Here is a 15,505-nt window from a genome sequence, read left to right as displayed (position 1 = left end):
TTTCCATTCATTGCTTAATGTTTTATGTAGTTTTAGTAGTTGCCCAGTGACATTGGTTTGATGATGGTGAGCGGTGTGCCGGATGCACTCATCGACCCCGTGGTGGCTTAAGCCATCACAGCACAGCAGCACACACTTGGTTCTCTTTGGAGAGTTATGTAATAATTTCAAGCACTCTTGTCTTATTTGGTGAACGCAGTGAGGGATTACCCTCCTCACTCTCCCCTCATAATCTGCCGATGATGACGTTATGCTGCAGCGTCCGAGCACCAAGTCTCGCGAGGCTTTGGGAGACAAACCTCTCTCTCTGTCTCGCTCGCTCGCTCGTTCACTCGGTGCCCCCTCCTCCCCAGCCCTCCCTTCCCACGCCCCAGTGCGCTGTGGGATAGTGCCACTATAAAGTATATCCTCTCTCGGAGAAAGATAAGAAGCCCGAGACAGGAGGGGAATGAAGATGGCGGACGCCAAGCAGAAGAGGAATGAGCAGTTAAAGCGGTGGCTGGGCTCGGAAACGGACCTGGAGCCTCCTGTTCTGAAAAAGAAGAAGACGAAGGTGAAGTTCGATGATGGCGCCGTGTTCCTGGCCGCCTGCTCGAGCGGCGATACCGAGGAGGTGCTCCGAATGCTGGACCGGGGCGCCGACATCAACTACGCCAACGTAGACGGTCTCACCGCCCTCCACCAGGTTTGTGCCCGCCTGCCGCGAGTGTTGACATTAGCCGCGGGTCGCGCCAGCGCCAGCGGGCGCAGGCATCGGCTCGCTGCTAGCTAGCGGCTGCCCTGGAGCACCTGTCAAAGGAAGCCGTCCCCATCCAGTTGTTTACCTACCTGGCGCTCCGTCCCTTTCGACGCAGAGCATGAGGGCGCCGGACTCTGCGGGGTCCCCCGCTGACCGAGCATGCAGCGTTCAGAGTGGAGCCCCCAATAAGCAACAGTTGAGCCTTTGCCTGTCTAAAGCAGCGTTAGCCTGACTCTATGTGCCCAGTCCGCGGGTGCTGTCTATTTGCTGTAGTTGCACATCGTCGCCTTGGCTTGGGTTATGTTGTAAATCGAACTATTACCTGCGTTTTTGTGGTTGAGTGTTTGCGTTAAACCCGGTTCGTTTTAGGAGTTTAGCGTAAATGTTGTCACTGACTTAGACACTATTCCGTGCCATTGGCTATAACCTGGCTGGGAGCTAAAGCGGTTGTGTTGATAAAACCGTCTGTGGCTACTCTCTGGAGAGGAAGCAGACGCTAGCTAGCTGTACGCCTGGTTGATGCTGTTTTGCAGAGCTGCTTTACGCAGCTCCACACCTCGTTTATATTATATTGGCATTGTTTTGCTCATTAGCATAAATGTGATTCTAACTATAAAGGTGTTGCAATTGCGTATTGTTCTGGCGAAATGCACTGTATGCCAGCGCTACATTAGCAGGCTAAGCTAGTTGTCGTTAGCTGTTTTGAATGTTTGGCCAGCCACGGTTAATTCATTCGTCAGCTAGCTTCATAAACGACGTCAGCGGGCCGCTCCTGGTCACCAGGCTTGACGTGTTGTGACCGTTGTGTTTATGGCCTCAACGAAAAACACGTGTGATCCTGATACTGTGCCGTTTAACTGGGACGTCAGCAGGGCTAAGCTAACAGTTTGCCCGCTAACCACGGTAGCTACGTTTCCTAGCCTGTACTCCCAGAGCCAAATGATGAAAATGGCTGTCGTTACTCACTAACGTCAGGTGCCGCTCTGCGTATGTGTGTGGGGCTTTTTGAAACACAATATACAGAACAGCGTGATTTAGTCGTAAAGTGACTAAGCATTATGCTAGTTTGTAGGTATAAGAGCACACTCGGATGGATAAGCGTAGATGTGTCTGAGTGGAATCCAGGGATGTGCACAGTTTGTGCGGACTTCATTCAAGCATTTGAGGTTTCTCAATAATCTCTGATATGGGACATAATCAGTGGAGTTTATAAATGAATCAGATAGGACCTTTTCTTTCATTTGCTAATAATACCTGTAAGACCAAGCTCAGTCATGTTAGTATGACTTGATCTGTTATCAGCTGCATGGTTTAGTACTTATGTATTTATAGTAATGCTGAACATTAAAGCATTCTTAAAATGTCACTGCCCAGATTTTCACTCTGGACTCTGTGTGTGTGTGTGTGTGTGTGTGTGTGTGTGTGTGTGTGTGTGTGTGTGTGTGTGTGTGTGTGTCTCTCCACGCATGCACGTGCACCCTTGACCCATGGGACAAGAAGATACACTTTGTACCTTATTCTGCGGAACTCCAAGCAGTTCTAAATATTTACAGTTTCATTCATGGGATGAGTTTCTCTGTCTGGATAGAACACGTCTGATTGGTCTAGTGATTACCGAAGTAATTCTGGCATTAAATGTTTAATGCTCACATAGGTCTTCAGTGATGTCACCTCATTACTCATGCCCACATGTCTAAGGCTTAATAAGCCTTCATCACCTTATTACATAGTTGGTTTGTTGTCCAAGCCTTTGTTAAACCTATTAAAAGTTTTAAAAGGCACATTTTGTGAGGTAGGTCATTCACTTTATGTCAAGGTGATTAATTATGTTTTGTTTTGTCTGTGTATAGATGAATAGTGTTGTTAAATCAACCATTCGTCGTGCTCAGTCTACTATAATTAAATCTGGAATTAGCACGACCCCCTGTGCAAACTCATTGAGTGGAAACGTTGCCTTTTTTTGGACTGATGTCCAGGGATGAGCTAGAGTGAGGAAAGAATTTGCACTGCTGCTCTCCAGACCTAACCATCTCTGGAGACGGAAAGCTGCTATGAGCGTGTTTTTGTGCTGTGGGCCGGCGTGTGAGCTCTGGGTTTTGGGGTCTAATAAAGAAATGTAGCATTGTCAAGTGGCTGTGTTTTTCATTCAATAAAATGAAGAGACTGTTAGACATATAGATTCAGGCACAACATGGCATATTTTTGTCAAACTACCTACATAAAAGGCATTTATTTCTGTACTGCTGCTTTGTCCAGGGTGACAAATCTTTGGCTTTGTTGTGAAGTGTGTCATATTATTGCATGAGGGCTCTCTCCTCACTGGGTGCAGCAGTATCACTCCCACCACCAGTAACCGGTACAGGGTTATAAATACCTCCACCCCAAGTTCTCCAAACTGGGTTTCAGGAGTTGATACTAAGTTTGGATATGACTCAGAGTCTGAGGCTCTGCTTTGTAGTGTAGCTTTGGTGTTATCTCATTTAGGCAAGAGGTTGTGTCTGAGTCACAAACCATCTATCAGTTTAACATTGACTTGTTGATGTGGGATCTGTAAACAAGTTCTCGGGTTTTTTCTCTATGATGTAATTAACATGAAGACATTGCAGGCTACTTTGTGCACGTGGACATCGCAGGGATGTGATTTTGGACCCAGAATTAGAAACGCCAAGCAGTAACAATCTGTGATCAGTTGAGTCTAAATACAACAACCTTACAGTCAGATGTCTACCTGTGTTTTTTGAGTCATTGTATATTTTGCGATTTGACTGACTGAGACAGATTGGTTTCCCCAAACATTAGCCTGCCTGAATTCAGGTGGATGGCCAAGAGGACATATAAATGACTTGGAGCTCCAGTAGACGAGTTGAGATTCCAGATCCTATCGGCTAAACTTGTCGCAGCGGGTGGCGTTCCAAGTCCTGTCTTCTTAGCCTGCGCATTCCACACATGGCAGTCGCTGGAAACCATGGCAAAGAGTTAGCAGAGCAGACATTCCTCAGCTGTCACCTAAACCCCTCCCCTCTAGGCAGTGTCTCTCTGGATTGCCTCTCCCTGTACGATGCCAAGGCCCAGCTGACTGTCCACTCAGCTCCATCAAGGCAATTACTGTGGGTCCTGGGCTTTGTCACCTTTACATAACAAATCCACACTGGGCTGCATCTGAACTTATTCTTTAGCAGTCATGATCTTGATGATGATTTACTGTACAGCACAACATGTTAAAGTTGGATCTTACATTGTCTCCGGTCTGTTGACAATACACACTCTCATTATGGCCCTGAAGACTCTGAACATTATCTTGTCTCCATGACAATGACTCAGGGAAGGTTGCTAGTCACTTGTGTTGGTGGATTTGCATGTACAGAGTGGGAGTTGCATAACGGAGTGAAGAGAAGAGAAAGAAAGCAGGCAGACTCTTTGGCAGTGTGCTGCAGTTTGAAATGAGAGTCAACTTTATGAATCTTGTAATAGAACAATTGCATGCGGTGGAAGATGGTGGGGCGGGTGTGTTTCTTTTCATCCAGACCAGCATCTGTCTTATTAACACATTACATAATTGCTTTGGATCTTTCCACAGCTCCCAGCCTGATGTTCTTAGCTGTGCCTGTGGCTCATGATTGGCCAGTGAGAGCAGCATAAGTGAAATGCGTTTGATGTGTCCACGTCCCCCTGATAAAGGCTTCACTACACATCCTCTTATGCACCCAGGCCCTATTTCTGTCTGCAGGAGAAAAATATTCAGGCCTCTTGGCTACCTCATATAAATATTTGCATGGTTTTTGCATTGATTATGACTTGTCGTTTCTGCAGGTTAATGAGTTGCAGATAAAGTCTTAATACACAAAAATCTGCCAGAGTTCAAGTTTGACGATCTGCTGACATAATAACCCCCAAAACCGATGAGTGTTCGACTGCATATTTCCAGGATGATATGTAATGTATAGCATGTGCCATAAAAAAGCTCAAGGAAAATTTGAGAAAAATGCGTAATTCACTGCTTTATGTTAATTTATAGTTGGACAGCTCTGAGCTTGACTGCGAAGCCTCCAATCCGGCACTGAGGCTGTAACATGATCTAAGCAGTGAGCAGCTTTTTGCACACACTGTGTTGAGCAGCTGATATCTGCTGATTTAAGAAGGACGTCTGCTTTCATATCACTTTTCTCAAAATGGGTCGCACAAGGCTTTTAGCTTCTTTGTTATAAGTTAGCAGCTAGCTACTCACGCATGTCTAACATATTGCAGAATACATTAAAATGCAACTTAATAATTCATTGTCGTCTGTCCAGACAGTCTGTTATTGTTCTTTGTCTAAGTCAGGCGTTAACTGGGCAGAACTGGTTGAATAAGATTAGGTATTGTCATGTTCTGATACGTTGTTATGACTGATATTTATACATAGCTCATTAGTCAAACACTGACTACGATTGCATATTGTAAGCCAGTGACGCATCTTTGGTTAATTGCAATAGAAGACACAGAAGCCTGCACTGACTGGTTATTCAGCTCTGCTCATAGTGTCAGGTCATGATGTAGTTAATCTGTATTTGTATTAAACCTATTGATCAATAAGTTTGTTATCCTCCTTACCTACCAATGCATGAGAAATGATCATTCATCAATGTTCATTTTACAATGTAGATGTTCCATTGTGAAAAGATTAACTACGGAAAACTAAGCAGGTCTTCAGGAGTTCAAACAGTAGAAAAATTCGCCAGCAGCTTGTTTGCAGTGTCTGAGCAGGTGATGATACCAATAAATGTCAGAGTTGTTTTTCTGTAGCTGCACTAATAAGTTAATATGATATGCACGGTTTAACCTCCTCTCTATATGTATAGGTCAACTTGAGTAACGCTGAATTCCTGTCTGCAGTCATTCCCTGTAGCACTATTGTAACCTTAGCATTCTTGGTGACTGAGAGTGTTAATTTTAGAACTGGAGTCCCAGAACGTGTCTATTTCACCTGGGTATAATTGGCAGGTCTATCCTTGTCAAGCTGGCCGTGCTCGCTGCTTCATTCAGCCTCCCTACCAACCCCATAATCAACAGCAGGAAGCTCTTGTGGTGTTTGCGCGCCAATGCTTCGCCGTGTGCCAGGTCATCTGCTGATTGTGACACGTCAGTGCTGTTTCCTTGTGCACTGTACCGAGATGTCATGTATGACTCTAAAAACAGAAGGGCTTTGTGTGTATTCAATGGGCTGCAGCCATCAGTCTGCGCTGTTTTGACAAAATGTTTATAAAAGTTGGGACGTTTCTTGTTGATGTCAAACTGACGGCATTTGCTCACGTGCAACAGAACTACAATCTAGAGAAAAAGCAAAAAACAACCATTTACAGAAAGTGGAAATCAAAATGAGCATGTTGAGCTTCAGTTCAGAAACATTTCCCTTAAGACAAAGCTGTGCACAACTCTGGCGATTCTCACCTGGATGGATTTTGTGAACCTTAACTCTATTTATGAAATTGCTGTCAAAACACACAGGGATAAAATGCCAAAGGCTCTGGAGCGGTGCTGCAGGTTGGAACTGGTTCACCTGGGGTCCGCGTCTCTTCAGTCCATAATCCTTTTAGGAATAAGGGTAAATATCTGGGCCAATTGATTTAAAAATGTAAGGTACGTTTTCCCACCTGCCCCCACTCTAAACCGTACACGCTATTGAGCAGCTGTGAGATATTTGTGTGATGACGTCAGATTGTTCTCAAACCCATAGCACATGGTCTGTCGTCTTCATCCAGGTCTTCTTCAAGCCGTCCTGCTGTTATTTGCTCAGCGGCAGTCACATGCCGCAAACAGAGTGGTTTTTATGAGCTGTTGTGGAGCTGCAAACACCTGGACCCAGACACTGAATTTGTTATTGTCTTACAGAGCAGCAAGTACAAGTAAAGCAGAGAGCACATGTCCACTTGTTGTCTGTTGGGTGAGGTTACATTCTTTCCAAGTATTTTCAAAATGGCAGCGTCTTCATGTGACAAAACAAGCTTATTACACACGCTAGCTTGTTGTGTTATTGTTGAGATCCTTTATGTTTTAGTTGGGAACTGGTCACACAACCCGGCTGTAGCATCAGAATTTGGTCATGAATCTATTAAAAGTAAAACAGATTTCTAACTATTTCACTGAAGCGTTAACTGTTGTATTCACCAAATGTCATGCAGCTTTAACGAGTGACTGCAGAAACAGACACAATGAAATTACTTGGTATGCGTCCTCAGATTAGATTATATGGAGCATAAAAGTCAGGTCACTGACTCCAGTCAAGCTGCTATGCAAAGAGACAATGTTTAATGAATAATTAATGATCCAGTCAAGCTTCTTATGGGGAGGAGAGACATTGTTAGCGTTGCAGTGCTTGGTCATAACCATCCCTAAAAATCTATAGTCTAACCAGTTTAACGCCTATAATCCAGTGGTCTGATGTTAACATTGTCAATTATAAAGGACAGTTAAGTCAAACACCGAGCCTTTTCTTAATGAGGTGGTGTGTGTGGTAGGGGCGATCAGGGTGTTAGACATTTCAGGCCAGAGAGGAACAGGAAGGGGCTGTTTATTTTTCACATTTCCTCTTTGAGGCTGCGCTGGTGATCCTGCTACGTCCACTCCCTCGGCTTTGATCGCAGACACTGGCCTAACATAAACATATGTATATACGCTCAATAATTCTACTAAAACCTGGAAATAAAGTGGTTTTGGTTGAATGTGAAGAGCAAGTCATGCTGACCATTTTTCTAGCTGCATTTCTACTTTAAATCATTTAATGACTCTGTCTTGTTTACATGTGAGTCTAGATGAGACTGTAGCTTATGTGGAGGTGGAACTCATTGCGTACTAGCTAGGGTTGGGTGGTGTTACAGTAGCCCGGGGTTTAAATTACTGTCATAATAAGAAAGCTGTCCATGTGCTGGTTAAGATAACTGTCAGTGTGTTTTAATGTGTCCCACTGTGGTGCGTGTTGACAGATGCTACAATACAATAAAACCTCAACAAGACCGTAGTGTGGTTACTCGACCAGTAGCGTTGCAGAGGGTTTGAGGCAGATGCTGCTGCTGTGCGTGGCATAATGATGCAGTCTAAAACCTGAACTGAAAGCTCATATGGGAAGTGGAAGGACCAGTGGCCACGCGAAAGCCCCACCACCTCCAGTCCGACGGCGAGCGCTGTGATGATCCATATCTGTGCTGGTAATGGGTGTAAATGGGTAGATGGCCCCAAGGCCAGATCCTGTCATTCACGCTGTCCTTTTACCCTCATGGGTTCGGAGCTGGTTGGTGTGTGGTGACAGTGCCAGGATGCTGGGGGAGCGGGGGGGCTGTCAGTGACTGCTGACTGAGCTATCTACAGTACTGTCCTCTGTATAGTAGCCTCTACATAAGGCTTCTATTATATGGGAATATCAACAGAGGCTGCATTCTGCCATCCCTCTGTGGCCGTTTGACCTCTGCCGGTTCCCTGCTGCCCCTTTTCACCTTTGAACTCCTTGCATGGAAACAAACTTGGCTCTCCAGTGGGGCCATTGTTTGGGCTGCGGTGCAAAGCCCAAGTGAAACATACAGTTACAATCTTGGCGGCATTTTCTCTCCCCTCTTCCTCAATCCTAGTTTTCTTTTCCATGGGAATCCCAGGCCCATATATGGCCCTCCTCAGTAGCAGCAGCAGCAGCCTGAGCGCTGTAGGCTAAGTGTGTGTGTGTGTTTAATCTGGTTACAACTCCCGACAGGGCTCACGGAGTGGAGAGACCCAGCTGGTCGCCCTGCAGCGCTCTAACCTCCCCCTCATACCCTCTGGCCTTGTGAACCCAGCCAGTAGCACAGGAGCTGTTAGCTCTTTGTCCGGGACATAAACACAACGACACACACACAGATGTAAACCAGCTCATAGAAGGATCACACAACCAATACAATCCCTCTTGTTTTGCATGTTTGCTTTATACTTGCTTTATGCTCTATACCCCCCCCCCCCCCCCCCCCCCTCCCACACACACACACACACACACACACACACACACACACACACACACACAGCTCTCATACTGACATGCAGGCAGTGAGAAGGAATTCCTTTTGTGGAAGTGGCTGCGCGCCTCTGAGCCAATGACGTAGCCCATGGGGAGTGGCCAGAGCGCTGATGCCTGAAGCCCCAAGGCTAGGAGTATTACTTATCTGGGAATTTCTCCACTGGTATGCTAGTCCAGGGCCTTGTTGCATACTGGCTAGGTGGTTGCAGAGAGAGATGTTTAGTTGCTAGAGGGGGGGAGGCAATAAAGCAGGAGAGAGGCCTTTAAGGAGCCAGACTTGTACAGCTCCTCTGTCATAATACATTAGTTAGTTGGTTGTTGTTGTTGTTGTCAGTAGACGTTTTTTTTCTCGTGTTTTATCCAGAGGAATGTTTTTGTGACACATCCCTGTTGAGTTAGGATTTAAATAGTTTAATTCTTAAAGCACTGCAAATAAAGGCAAAAAATGTGCAAGCTTAAGAGAAAGCATACAACATTCATTGTCTGGGGAAGGTGACCTGTGTGTGTGTCTGTCATGGATAGATGAATACTGATTGTGTGTGTTGTTGCTGATGGGTTTCTGTACTGCACAACCAGAGATGACTCATTTACAACATGTGCCATCTCTGAAACCTGCTGATGCTTCATTGACATCACTCAGGTGTACAGTTGTCACTTGAGGCTGTTACATTGGGGCGTCCACTGTGCTGCCATGTGGAGCAGCTGCCTGTGCTTCAGTGTGGGGTAGTGTTTCACTTCGCCATCTGAGTTTTCTCTAAAGGGAAGTCAAGGAGCTACCTGTGGAGAGCTGCTAAATTAGGCATTTAGCTCTCTGCACAAAGGCCCATGAGATAATACACCATTCTTTACACACACACACACACACACACACACACAAATAAATACCCACCCATTTATTTTTTATGAATTTGTTTTGAGGATGTAAGATTGGAGTTGAAGCACTTAGATTCAGATTTTGACTCTCTCTCATAATTTCTTAAAATATCCCGATGAGGCTAGACCCAGGGCCCTTACTGTCTTTCTGTCTTTGTTGTCATGGCAACGGGGCAGCCTCATTGATGGTACACATAAGCGGTTGCATTTTTAGGCCTTGTCTGTGAGTGACATGGCTCATGTTTGCAGTGGAACCAAGCATTCCTGCTTTTCGCGTGCAGGCCCACGGTGACGTTAATGCTCCTGCTTTACTTTTTTTTTCTCACTGACGCTTCCTAAAAGTCAATATGAGATAAGAAACTTGTATTCTTGCGTGTCTGTGTAAACCTCCAGTTGTTTTATGTATGTCATGTTTCCTTCAGGCTCTTTATATTATCTCAGACTCACTGCAGTGAAGTCTCTCTTACACTTTCTTGAAGTGCCACTTGAGTCTGGTTCGTTTTGTGGCAAGTACAAGTCCACCTTCCTGAGAGTGCACTAGCTCGTATACAGACGACCCATTTTTGTGGCAGTTGGGAAGAAGTCTGTGACGATCTACAGCAGCTAATCAGCTGCTTTGTGCTGCACTTTTTAATATAACCATTGATTCTCATCAGCTGAGTGTAGTTTAATGTGACCTCTTCAACTGATACAAATCTCACATTTCTCACTTTTGCACAGTGTCAGAGCATTTTTTTCCTGCCACCTAATACCTGCTTTCAGTGGATTATGGAGTTTCCTCAGATTGGACCTTTGACTCATATTGACCACAGTTCAGAGTTTTCAACTTCAATTAATTTCTAATCGGAGCTTAGTGATTTTTACTGCTTTTCATGCTCGACTGCCGGGCACATACCAACGGCTAATGGACAAAAACGAGCCGTTCTCAGAAGCTGGACACACAGCGCACATTAAAGTCTATCGATTAATCAAACGAAGCATCCTGTGTGCATTGATTTGGTTAGTGCGGGATTTTATTTTTGGTCTTGCATCAGCTTCCTAGAAGCATCGGTTTCCATTAGAGAGCACTTTTTATCTGACAGGGCAGCGAGGACTCATCCTGCAGCCATGTCTGGCAAACTGACAGGATACATCAAGAGATGTCTAATGTGCTTTGGCCACATGCTGCTGAGCCAGATGTGAAACCTCCAATACACAAACACACATCACCCTAATAATCATAATAATTTTAGTTTCACTAGTTTTCATGGTCCTTAAATGTGGCCTACATGTGCATGACTTTATGTATATCGACCGAAACGTTTGTGGAACTCTCCTCCTGCCTTGAAGCATGATGGGGGCTCCTGCCTTCTCCCTCAGTCACACTGGCCAAACTGGTTTAAATGGCAAAGCGTTGGCTTGAAAGTGGCTCACTGCATGTTCTGTGAATACAGCACAGGCCCTATATGCCACACGAGAGCTGATTGTGAGGTGTAAAACAGGATTAAGACCACAGTGTTTCTAAATATAAAAGCATTGATTGTCAAATTACCCTGCTCTGCTCTGATTCATTTCTCAGCCTGCTGGCATAGCTAATGTCTACATTTATATAAACCACAGAGGGACCTTCAGTCAGTGAAGGAAGGTTGCTGACGTGTAGAACAGGACGCAGCCAGCTCCGTATTCACCATAAGGGGCTTGTTTCCATTCTTGGCAAATGAGAAGCCTTTGAAGAGATAAGTGCTTAAGGTAGGGCAGAGGGGGAAGGTTTACGAGAGCATATGGACCACAGATTTTAATCAGATGTAGTAAATGAATACATTTCCAAAATAGTGAAACTGGTTTTGTCTCATGATTGAATGTAGATTTAATGATTAGTGTCAATTGTTCCTTGTACTTTATTTTGAAGCCTTGAGCCACAAACCTGCCCTAGATGGAATGGATGGAACCACAGTGTGTCATGGCCTCCAGCTCACCAGCCTCCGAGGCTGACATTTCACTTGAGAGAGGTGTAACCGTGACTGTATTAGTCGGATTAATCCAGTTTGTTTAAAAGATTCATCTATACCTGAATAAACGCTTTAGTAGCCCCCCCCCAATACACACACACCGTCAGATAAGCCCAGTCAGGCTTTTGCAGCCACTCTTCATCTCTGGCCATGTACGGCGTTGTAAACGACCCAAATTTGGAGAAGGATTCCAGCCCGATAGTCGGGTGCCCTGAACGTGAGGCCGCTGTGTGCTCGTGTATCTGTTTCGCCTGTCAACGCTTTTGTTGTCGGAGCAACCGCAGAGAGAGACTGTGAAGCAGTCCTGGCTCAGCCCGGAGGTTAGAGGTCACAGGCAAAGTTTGATTGTAATTGCTGTGTAGTCCAGTGGTTCTCATAGTTGTAGTCATCTACTGTAAAAAGATGGATGTGCAGTGTTTACGTAGGACATTAGAAAGCTGCAGATTTAGCTTTTCTCCACATGAGCACTTTGCTTTGCAGACACAGACCCTGAGGTTAAGACCTTTCCTCACATCAAACACACAACAAGGTGATCTGCAGAACGACAGTGGAAAAACAAAGTGCACTGAAGCCTTGACCCGATACTGATCAAACCAAAACCACCATGTGAAGCTGTTCCTACATGTCAGAAGTTGAATATTGTAATTTTTATGTTTTTTTTTTCTAAATGAAGTAGGGAATAGACAGCAATCCGCTATGTGGAATTTTAAAAAACTATTATGGGAATACTCCAGCTGCTAGAATTCCCCAACAGCCAGATGCATGTGACAATGCTTTGCTATTTCTGTGCCTGTAACTATAGCCACTGACGTACACTCACATGTGTGCAGAAAATGGACTAAGGCCTGAGGACGCATATGGCAGGGTGTACGGTTTACTGAACTTCCTCCTTCATCTCTCTCTCTCTCTCTGTCTCTCTCTCTCTCTCTGTCTCTCTCTGTCTCTCTGTCTCTCTCTGTCTCTCTCTGTCTCTCTCTGTCTCTCTCTGTCTCTCTCTCTCTCTCTGTCTCTCTCTCTGTCTCTGTCTCTCTCTCTCTCTCTCTCTCTCTCTGTCTCTCTCTCTCTCTCTCTCTCTGTCTCTCTCTGTCTCTCTCTGTCTCTCTCTCTCTCTGTCTCTCTCTCTCTCTGTCTCTCTCTCTCTCTCTCAGGCTTGCATAGATGACAACGTTGACATGGTGACGTTCCTGGTGGAGCATGGGGCCGGCATCAACCAACCGGACAACGAGGGCTGGATCCCCCTCCACGCTGCTGCCTCCTGTGGCTATCTAGACATAGCAGAGTAAGTCTTGGAAGCATCCTGTTCTGTATCTATAGTCCTTTCTGTCTTTTCTGTGACTGCAGCACTGCTCTGTTAAACCATTAAGTCTTAGGTTTACATTAAAACATCTTAGCAGTAGGGTCTGTGAGGTGCTAGCATGAAGAACCAGCTTTTACTGTACACTTTAATTTGGCAGTTAAAGTTTCACGTGAATGTCATGAAGTTGCAGTTCAGAAAAAAATAAGGCGCCTTTTCTTTAAAAGTAACAATCATAACTTCCTTATTCTACACAGCTGATTAATGATGTGTTCTCAGTAGCACACGTGGCTCACATACACATCGGCTCATCAACTACATATCTGTAATCAGGCCCGGGGGTTGTGCAGGGTTTTTTGTATTTTTTCAGGTGAGAAGACTGAGACAGATGTTATCAGAGGATATTTAAACAGGCCAAACTTGGCTAAAGGAGCTGAGTTGTACTCATTGTTCAGCAGGCTGGGGCTGTGCCTCTGACCTGCTTTGGTTCTGTGTTGTGTTAAATAAACTTGGCGACAGTTTAATTCCCACCTCTGATGTTTCCCAAAAAGTTCAGAGGGTTGGCAGACAGATTTTACTGAACTAAAAAACAAAATGGCTGCACTGTTTTCAGAAGTGCTTCTCATGTCTGCGGCTGCTGCAGTAATTCCACGACACCGTTACAGGTAACACATACTTCCATGTGATAAATGAAAAGGTCATGCGTAATGGAGACATCATGTCAGGAACTGCAAATCAGGACTGTATTGCCAGGCTCGTGATGTCACCACCGCTAATGCTAGGGTTGGTTTAGAAGCCCACAGTGGTCCTCGGACCGCAGAGCCATCAAGCTCAGTCGAGCTGGGCCACAACGGGCAGAATGTAAGGTCCAATCAAGACGATATAAAACTCTGCAAAGTTACTGCAGCCAGTCAGTTGCCATTTAGGGGTAAGTCATAAGCATCTAGTGCTTTTCAAGTGGTGTTAGCCTAACGAGAAGGGCCTGCATCTCACCACAGCTTTAACTGAAAACAGCTGAATCCAGGCTGTCGAATGACAAAGATTTTCAGGATAAAACCTCCACGTAACCATGGATACAAAGATAAATGTGACTTTGATTGTCTCTGATTTAAGTAGTGAGGACGCATGGCTCAGCCGGACCTTGAATCCTTTATGCTTATAACAACATTCAAGGTTGAGCAAACTGTTCAAAGCTCTGACACATGGCTTTGAATGTGTTGCAGGTATCTCATTAGCCAGGGTGCCAATGTAGGAGTTGTGAACAGTGAGGGTGAGACGCCGCTGGACATCGCTGAAGAGGAGGCCATGGAGGAGCTTCTGCAGAACGAGATCAAGCGACAAGGTACATTAGTTCTGCAGACATCATGAACCTTGACCCCCGGGTCATCGTGGACTGTCACAACCATGCTTCCATCACCACTCAGGCATGTGTCCAGATGGACTGCAGTGTCTGTAGCCATTGATAATACGGTCAATACAGTGTGCGCCAGCAGATTATGGGACAACAAGGGGATGAAGTGGAGACAGAATCCGTTTGTTTTGGAAAGTTTGAGACAAACATGTGCTCACTGAATATCAAGGTTAAGTGTCATCATGTATTTAGAAACAACCCTGATGTGATAAGCGACTTAAAGGCAGCGTAGCTAACAGGGGCCTTGTTTGTATTTCATGCTTGTATGAACATGTATTATCAAGTATTTAAATGGATCTGAATCATCTGTGTGTCAGTCACCTGCTGTTTTATACCTCATTGCTTGAAGAGAACTTGCATAACATAGAAAGCGATCCAGCCGTGTTGTGAGCTCTCATGTGATGATTGGAACTGAAAAGTCAAGTTTTTCTATTTTGGCCGAGCATTCTTGAGATGAAGGTCCTCCCCTGTGGTTACGGGCCACGCACAGACGTGTTTACTGGCCCCAGGCCAGAGGGGTGCTCCTCAGCTCGTGTTCAATAACTCTGCTTGGCTGCTTTGCCCTGCGCGGCACAGGCACTCGTTCATGTTTGCGTCCTACTCAAATAGTTGACAGTAGGGTGTGAACTGCAGCTCACATGCAGCTTTGTCAGCACTGCCCCACGTAGCTGCATGCACTTAAAAATCTATGACGACTTCTGAAGATCCAGATGTGTGTTTTATACGGTTTGTTTAGCCAACTGTTATTCTGACCAAGCCTCAGGAAATGCTGTCACATTCAAACATGAGACCCCGAAAGGTTTGAAAGCAAATGGGATCCAGTCATAATTACACCCAGAGTGGTGTTTGCTGCCTTCTATGCTTTTCAGCTGTGTTATGCAACAAGACTCGCGCCCACCCGAACTTCAAGCATCTTGGCCCTTGGCAGCGGTCGGTGCATCTGACGGCCACGTCCTCTAAGCTCCATCACTAATGATATCTTTAGACCCCCACGCAGCGAGAGGAGGGGCTTCCTGTGCCGCTGATGTCAGAGTTTTAAGTTTGCCATGGTAACCAGTTCTGTGTCTATGGCAACCGCAGAAATGACACAGCAGCTGATTTTAGCACTACTGACTTATGTGAATGTCTTTACGGTACTGAAACCACGATCTGGGCTGAGAAGACGAATCGTGCATCGGTTTACAGG

The 15,505-nt window shown here is 45.3% G+C and overlaps 1 protein-coding gene across 7 annotated transcripts in view; it reads left to right on the top strand.

Annotated features, from left to right (window-relative positions):
- The first annotated feature begins 340 nt into the window (after positions 1–340).
- The window catches only part of ppp1r12a (protein phosphatase 1, regulatory subunit 12A), a 29,890-nt gene continuing 14,725 nt past the window's right edge, over positions 341–15,505 (top strand). For 3 of the 7 annotated variants that reach the window (XR_008695550.1, XR_008695549.1, XM_055511321.1), the window contains exons 1-3: positions 341–685; positions 12,763–12,893; positions 14,132–14,250. Coding sequence is in view for 5 of the 7 variants with exons in the window: in XM_055511321.1 (XP_055367296.1) it covers positions 449–685; positions 12,763–12,893; positions 14,132–14,250 (487 nt within the window). In the remaining 2 variants the exon portion in view is untranslated. The remainder of the gene's footprint in view (positions 686–12,762; positions 12,894–14,131; positions 14,251–15,505) is intronic. The other 4 variants (XM_029162880.3, XM_029162879.3, XM_055511320.1 and 1 more) reach the window with 2 other exon arrangements.

The sequence above is a fragment of the Betta splendens genome, chromosome 9, assembly GCF_900634795.4.
Source record: "Betta splendens chromosome 9, fBetSpl5.4, whole genome shotgun sequence".
NCBI lineage: Eukaryota > Metazoa > Chordata > Actinopteri > Anabantiformes > Osphronemidae > Betta > Betta splendens.
The sequence above is the reverse complement of the archived record's forward strand: the minus strand, read 5'-3'. Positions and strand labels throughout refer to the sequence as shown.